The sequence below is a fragment of the Carassius carassius genome, chromosome 14, assembly GCF_963082965.1.
Source record: "Carassius carassius chromosome 14, fCarCar2.1, whole genome shotgun sequence".
NCBI lineage: Eukaryota > Metazoa > Chordata > Actinopteri > Cypriniformes > Cyprinidae > Carassius > Carassius carassius.
In genome coordinates this window covers 14,368,124-14,376,146 of record NC_081768.1, presented here as the reverse complement: position 1 = coordinate 14,376,146, position 8,023 = coordinate 14,368,124, and the positions used below count along the sequence as shown (strand labels likewise).

Sequence of the window (8,023 nt, the reverse complement as noted above, 5' to 3'; positions counted from 1 at the left end):
GTGATAACTTATACAGCTTATATGCGCAATGAACATGAAAATAGCTAAACGTAAGCCTTAACAGATAAACGACTGGCGTCCCTGGTGTGCTTTCATTCATCATGTCATTAATGTAAGATTAATAACTAGTATGAACACAGTCTGGCATGAACTTTTGAAGTTCGTCACCTTGAACTAAAAACAACGGTTACGCAATAACATTGAGAATGTGTATTTTACTTGTTCTCTTAAAGCGCTTTTCCCCTCACAATAATTGTAGTCTTTGCATCTTAAAGCATGTGTCCACGTGTAGTCTCACCGGTAATCTGATTTTCTCAGTCTCTGCTCTTTTTCTTCTCTTTAACACATTCACACGCCGTTGCTTTTTGTAAAAGAACCAGAACGCACGTTTATAATTTAGCCCACAGAGAAGTAATCCCTTTGATTATATCTAATACCTGCCAAAACCCAGATGGCATGCCCACCCATCGCTCAGTCTGATAATGCCACATTGTGAAATCTAGCCATTAATATTCATTTTCAGTCTGCGAATTTGTCTGAACTGCTGAAGCTTAAAATTCCTTAAAGAAGGCAAGGCTTGACTTACCAGGGATTTTAAGAACATTCCCATTTCGCCTCTCTCCGTCCTTTGAGGTAAAACTTGTTTTCAGTGGGATATGTAGACTTAAGGTGGTCAGAGTCTTCCACAGGTGACAGGAAAGGGCCTAATTCATTTTACGGTCAGTCTGATTTCCTGTGTCAAATAACATTCGTCTTTCCAAAGTGAGGAGATGTAGCTTGCACTGATGTATTTTATGGAGTTTCTGAGCTTTCTTTTTAGGGTCGTTTGTGTGAAATAAACATGCTTTGGAAGCCAATGCACTTGGATAAAATAATTTCGATAATAATTCTCACTTTTTTTTACAGTGACATTTTACATGGTTAATTACTCAACCGCGATTCGCAGAGCCTGTCCCAGAGGAACGCGTAAGAGGATAATAGCATGATTACAACAATATCCGAGAGATATTGCCATTTCATTTAGAACCAGCAACAAGACAAGGCCGGTTTAATTCCATCCAGGAGGGTCAGTATGGCCTTCATTCTTTATATGTCTGTGAATTAGTCCAAAGTTGATGTGGCCATAATAAAGTATATGTGGCAAAATCTATGGCCATCCTCAAACTAACTGTGTGAACCAGACAGTATGGAGATCTTAACATACTAATCGCCACATCTGGCAAACAAAATACTCCGATGAAGAGGCAAATAAATATTTGGCATATATTATTTATTAACCTTTTTTTCACTTGGCTATTGGCTCTGTATTTGGATTAAATCAGTAAAACATTCCTCATTTCTCATTTGTACTGTAATCTCTTTGATAAGAAAGTTTAAAGAGAATATAGAAGTAAATGTACACTTTGTAAATTAAAATATTAATAACGTGCAATAATAATGTGTAACAAGCACGTTGCAATTAATAGACCAAAAATAAATAAAAATAAATAAATATTTTTTTACTGAGAACGTATTTCTCCAACATTATCCAACTCCGAGGGATTCATAACATGTTTTCTTTGTTTTGCATGTGGATACAAATTGGTGTTAGAGGTATAACTATTTACCAGACAACTCGTTTATATCAAATGCTCAGTAACGACTGACAGGTGCTCGTTGAGTGCTAAAACTAAAAGTTTTTAAAGAATTGGCCAAATCATGGAATAGTCTTGAAATCTATCATGTTTACAAATGGAATGCATGCGGATAAAGAAAACGAAATTACAACAAAAAGCCACATAATGCTCATTTTTAGCTTGAAAACTCTTTCCAGTTAAAGTTAGTCAGAGATAAATGAATACACTGGCGCTCTCTCTATCTCATACAACACAGTGCACGCGAGGGTTTTTACTCAGTGATAATCTTTCGCTGGTAAACCCTAAATGCCAAAACCCCTCTTTCAACATGACATCAGCGCTGGACAACAGTTGCAGGAAAACAGATCTGCTGATGAATTGCCAGAGCTATTGGGAAAATGAGAGGAGTGAAGCATGAACAGGGCGATGGGCGTTGATTTATCGCATAAGCCCTCGGTCATTTCCATATATTAAAATGCGCCCAAGGGGCCAGTCAGTCCGTTTTTGAGCCACTACCCCTGTCTTGCTCTTTTCCCTCTTCTGACCCATGCACCAATATTCATTTGGTAGTCTTAAATAGTGAAACCTTAGCCATGAAGGTCGCATTTTAATAAAGTGATCTAGCAGCAATAATCATGGTATTATGTAGGTTTGGCAATCTGGTTTTTGTGTCATCCACAGGGCCTCGCGCATTGAGCTGAGACGTTATTTTAAGCATGAATCTGTCATCGTACTTTCCTCTCACTCTCATTTCCAGTCGCTTCCTCTGACACTCTCTCACACAAAAGCGCCTTTTCTGTACGAGCGAGCGCGCCTGACCGTGCATTGGAGAGATGGATATTGCAATGCATTTAACGTCTGGCTGATTTATGATGGGATCAGTCGCATTGTCATTTACATATTGAGATTCTGTTTGTACGCGGCGCTTTGTTGCTGCCTGATAGCTTCCATTCCTGAAGGAGGTGTAAACGCTCCGTTTGCGCTGATCAATGCCCGCCTGGAGCAGGGACAGACTTTCAGTAAAGTAAAAATATGGGGAAAAAAAGGCGGTCCATCAGCCAATGGCCTGAGTGGGCACGTGCCATGGTTAGTGTTACTGAAATGCATGAACATCGCCAAATTTGTCCAGCATCGAAAGCCTATGCAGAACGATCGCTCAGTCGAAAGCAAACGCTGGTTACACACGTCGCATCCTAACCACATTAATATTAGCTATTCACGCGTACGGAAATATTCCCTTTGATTTTGTAGAGATGGTTTCATGCAAACTTAAAGTTTCACAATAGCCTGTAATCAACGGTTTCCGACTACATTAAACCTCACAAAAATTATGTTTTTTTTTTTTACACGCGAGGTTAAACAATGCAGTCTTTGTGTGGGATGTAAGAACTGTAGAGCACAATCCCTCTTGAGAGGTCCTAAAGGAATCCGTGGTGTATTTCTGTCAATCACGCTTCACGATCGCAGAAACAGGCGCTTAAATATAAAAGCCATAATTAGAGCCTTGATTCTGTATATAATAATCTTCTATGCTTACTTTTTATTACCCAGAAACCAATTTATGCGGGTGTTTTAAAGAGCCTAGAAATCAAAGCAGTTATCTGAATTAACTTTTATGAAATACAAATAATCATATAGCCAAAACAAGAACCCTTCATGTTTCTTTGAATACTGTTCTTTGCTTAAAAGCACCTTATTATTATTATAAAAGGTTTTTTAAAGAATGATACAATTTACGCGCTGTAGCCTACTCTTAAAAGTGCTTCAAATGTGTCTTGCTCCTTTGTGCATACTGGAGAATAGTGCGCTGCACTGACACGAAATCAAAGGCTTTATATAGAAAATTCAGATCGATACGGTGCTTTTAATCATATGCACTTGTTGAGAACAATGACCTAAAAAGCATCGGCAGTGTTGTACAGTCGAGCGAATCCATTGCCAGTCCCAGATAGCCCTCGCGCAGAGTTGACCTTTTTACCCAGGGCAAATCTGACTCAACTTTCGCGTAAAGGTCTGACACCTCGCGCCGAGAGAGAGAGAGAGAGAGAGAGAGAGAGAGAAAAAACCACACACGCACCAGCTCAGCGATCAGTCTTGGTCCAGAGACAAAGATGTCAGCGTATAAGCCTGCAAAGCAGTTTCACTCACTCTCTCGCTCGCTCGCTTGCTCACGGGTCACGTATTATTTCCAGCATTCGCCTTCAATTCCGATCGGTTCCCTATTGAATTGTGCATTTTTCCCCGCAGACTGTCACTTGTTCACGCAGCCTCTGCTTTGAATCTCTGGAGCAGTCGCTATAGTCTGGTCGTACTTCTACTAGTTCGCAGGGGTGTCTCTCTCTTCCTCCCACCTCGTGGATTGAACTAGCTTGTCATCGCGTTCGGTTATACGCTTCATGTCTCTTTAATTTCGAATGGATCGGCGCTGTTTACAGCATCTTTATATTTCTAAATCCACGCGGCGGCGGTTTATTGACACCCCCCTCCTCCCCTCCAGTCGCCATTCTCTATAATCTGCACACATCTGAAAGTTATTACCCCGTCCCCTTTCTTTCTAGTGGGCTGCTCCCACAATCTATTCGTCAGTGTTTTGTTATATTTTTACAATTACACTCTTGTAGTATTTAAGTCCCACCTACATAGCGAGCGAGTGTCCTATGCCGCTCTCTATTTGATGTCCCTTAAGTTTCTGTCTGTTCTGGAGGAATGTGGCAGCGTGCGCGGCGGTTGAACCCACGTGCCCCGGCTCGGAACCTGTCTGTCCTGTTCGCGCAACCCGATCGTGTGTCTCGCCGAGAAGCAGCTTACGCGCTACTTCTGACTGACTGACTGTTTGACCAGGAGTTGAGTGACTGTGTTTGAAGCACCATAAGTGTCCACTACGAAACCTTATATGCGAGGTTCCTCTCCCCTTCTCTTTGTATATATAGCATGTCCGGCCCCCTTGAATCTCCTGTCCATTGGCTTTTCGTGCTCTGTTTTCCTGCGTCCACCCCCAGCCCGCGCGCGCACGCACACAAACTAGCCGCAGCGCACATTGCTTTCATTAAACATACCCCCCCCCCCTCTCTCTTTCTGTGCACGAGTGTCTCTCGCTCTCTCTCTCTCTCGCCTCTTGTCCGGCCCCCTGATCTTTCTGTCCATTGGCTTCTTCGGGTCTATTTTTCATGTCCAGCCCCTAATGAGTGTCCATTGGTTTTGTTATTTCCACTCCCTCCTCCCACTCCACGGCTTTGCCCTGCCCATGTTCTGTATGTCTATGTCCATCCATCTCCTGACGTTCAAGTTCGCAGGGACGTCACGTCCGCACTTGAACTTGCAGCTCAGGGGGGCTTTTGCCATTTTTTCATCTCTCTCTCTCTCTTTTCAAAAAAGCCATGACGGCTATCCCACAATCCATCTTCCCTGCGCCATCTTTGTATTATTTCTAATTTATTTTGGATGTCAAAGGCATTGATGAAGATATTTTCTCTGGAGTCTCCCTTCTAACCCGGCTCTCCCGATGTGAACCGAGCTGAAAGCCACCACCAACCACCATGTCTCGCCGCAAGCAAGGCAAACCCCAGCACTTAAGCAAACGGGATTTTTCGCGTAAGTAAAGACAAATATATGTTGTGCCGTTCGCTTTACCTGTTTTTGGCTCCGTTCTGTAGCGTTGAGTTGCTGGAGATGAGCGTAATTCTCAGTGAAGACACACTGGACACTGGACAGCGCAGATCAAGTGGACTTTAGTGAAGAGAGCGTTCCCATCTCTGCAATGCCTTTAACGCGCACCCTCGTCCGCCGAAATGCCACAAAAGTTTGCTTTCCATCTCTGTACTTGGAGAAGTTCGTGCCGACTCGGTGTTTAGGCGCATATGTCTTGGCTCTCGTGCCCGAGTCGCTTTGACCACTTAAGAGCAAGCGCTCACATATACCGGACTGTGGTGGGTTTATACACGCGTGCTTTCGCTCGCTAATTTGCGCTCACATTTCGTGGAATGTCCCGTAACGCTGTCTGTCTGTGACTCTGGGCAGGATTTCCCCCCTCTCGCACTATTTTTGGAAGATTTTCAAAGAGTGGAAGTGAATTTTGATTGGGAAAAATCTCGTGTCCGACTGTTTACAAGCGCCGCGTGCGCGTATACCCACTGCCAGCAAATAGAGCACGATAGTCGACTGTGCGAGACTAACATTGCAGAGCAAGACATCTGCATATTAAATCTATTCGATTTTTAAACGTAAGCTTTTCTTACATTTGAAGCCAAACGCGATTCTGATCTACTCGTATGGGCTTTCGCTTAAAAGCAATAGGAGACGATTTTACGCCACGCTCTTTGCAGTTTCGTGTGCATTTATTCAAGGATAATTTGATTTCACTTAGGCCTGATTTTGTCTTAAATGTCGGTGACAAAGGTAAGACGAAACCTAAATGTAACGCAACTATTTAGATACAAGTGTATCAAGAAAACCAGCCAGTTCTGCTCTTTTTGTATGCACACATTCGTAGCATTCTACTGCTGTTCTCCGTGTTATCATTCAATTTTTTATTATATATATATATATATATATATATATATATATATATATATATATATATATATATATATTTTTTTTAATCTAAACATGCCTTGAAGGACTGTGGTAGGCTGCATTTTTGTAAATAAAGTTTGCTTCGTATTTTATGGATCTGAAATGTTGTCAGGAGCACGACGAACCGAAAACATTTTAGCTCCTGTCTTCTTGTCTTTAGATGTGTACCAATTTATATTTCAAACGTAAAGCTGCAAAAGCATTAGTCCGCCTTTATTAGATAAACATGTTTGACACAAATCCCGAGTTGTTGTAACATTGTAAAGTATCGTGTAACATTATCGGGTTTCCACACACAGGCTGTGGGATCTCAGCGCGGGTTACTCCGTGTGTTCGCTGCTGTTCGTGTCAGAAATCCACCGCTAGGGGGCAGACGACGATCATAAACTAGACCCGAACCCGATCAGTTTCGCCGCTATCTTTATCTATATTTGACCATATGTTAGCAAGAGCGAAACGTATTGTATATGAACTTGTAACTGTTTTTTTCACCCCGTCCTTTAACCTGGCATGAAATGTAGAATTTTTATACCTTGTAAGTATACCTTGATCAAGTACACTAACAAAGGATGTTCAGACATAATAGACCAAATGTAGTTTATCTTGAGAATTCATAATTACAAGGAAAGCAGTTATTTTTAAAGTGAAAGAGACATTCTAACGAAGAAGCTGTTATTACAAACTTTTAAAAATTACTTTACTGAAATCCAGCTTTAAATGTTCTCGTTCAGGTTACACACAGATAGCCTACTTTTTCTGAGGAGTGTTATTTGAAAACATTATCAGCATTTTGTTTTTTACCAATTGCATTCATTTTAAATAGCCTATATATATAGGCTATAGGCAGTATTAAATTAAGTATCGTTTTTAGTAGCAGCGCTGATTGTAGTGGAATTTAAAGCAATTGAGAAAAAATAATTGTGATAGCTTTCCACAGTTTTCACAAATTCTGAGCAAACTTAATTTGTTTTTGAAGGATCTAGAATGTCGAATATTCTTTTGCAACATATTTATAGATAATTTTTACATTTATTTATGCATGGTCAGTCGTGTAAGGTTTATGTAATATAATTTAAAAATATGGGTACATGCGGATATCTATTGATCGCAGCTGCGATGGTAAAATAAGTACATAATATAATTGTTATTGCTAACTGAAGTGTTGAATATAAGCTGTTATTTTAATGTAACGTATATTATTGCAGCTGAAATATACATTTTACCAACTTTAGAAGTCCTCGCTCGGTGTTATTATTAAATCATGACTGAAGTTTTGCATATATCGATTATCTCTGTGTTTTATCACAATCACTCCTAACTGGAAGTTTTACAGCTGTTATCATTACGAATTCATTACGAATCAATATCTCTATGAATCCCTCTGTATCTAGAAATCAGTCCTAAAATACTTTGAGTTCACTTTAAATCGAGTAGGCTTTCTTTTACTGATTTGAATGGAGAGAATTTAATCTCGAAAAAAAAAAAAATACAGAAAAACAAATCAAAACTACGTAATAGCGAAAAGCGTTAGCTACTACATATAGAAGGGAGATTTATCACATTTCTTTATTCTCCTTCATGTGCAAATGTGTCAGAAATGATCCTCATAAGCACGTCTGGGAGATACTCCACATCTGCCCCTCAATATCTGCCCCAGACTGGGCTGAAGTAAATTTAACCGCCCTGCACATGATCCTTACACCTTTTTATCAAAATCTGTACCAATCATCACCCACTAAAATTAAAATCTATTTTTTGATTCTCTGTGGTTTTAGGTTCATTAAAGCATGAAATTGGCAGCTTATAAAGAAGGTCAAGATTCTTAACCATTAGGA

The 8,023-nt window shown here is 40.4% G+C and overlaps 1 protein-coding gene across 4 annotated transcripts in view; it reads left to right on the top strand.

Moving 5' to 3' along the window:
* The first annotated feature begins 3,781 nt into the window (after positions 1–3,781).
* LOC132157069 (B-cell lymphoma/leukemia 11A-like) overlaps positions 3,782–8,023 on the top strand; it is a 53,340-nt gene continuing 49,098 nt past the window's right edge. For 2 of the 4 annotated variants that reach the window (XM_059566224.1, XM_059566222.1), the window contains exon 1: positions 3,782–5,207. In XM_059566224.1, coding sequence (XP_059422207.1) covers positions 5,153–5,207 — 55 coding nt within the window. In that variant the 5' untranslated portion in view covers positions 3,782–5,152. Of the gene's footprint in view, positions 5,208–5,230; positions 6,012–8,023 lie in introns of those variants that run through there. The other 2 variants (XM_059566221.1, XM_059566223.1) reach the window with 2 other exon arrangements.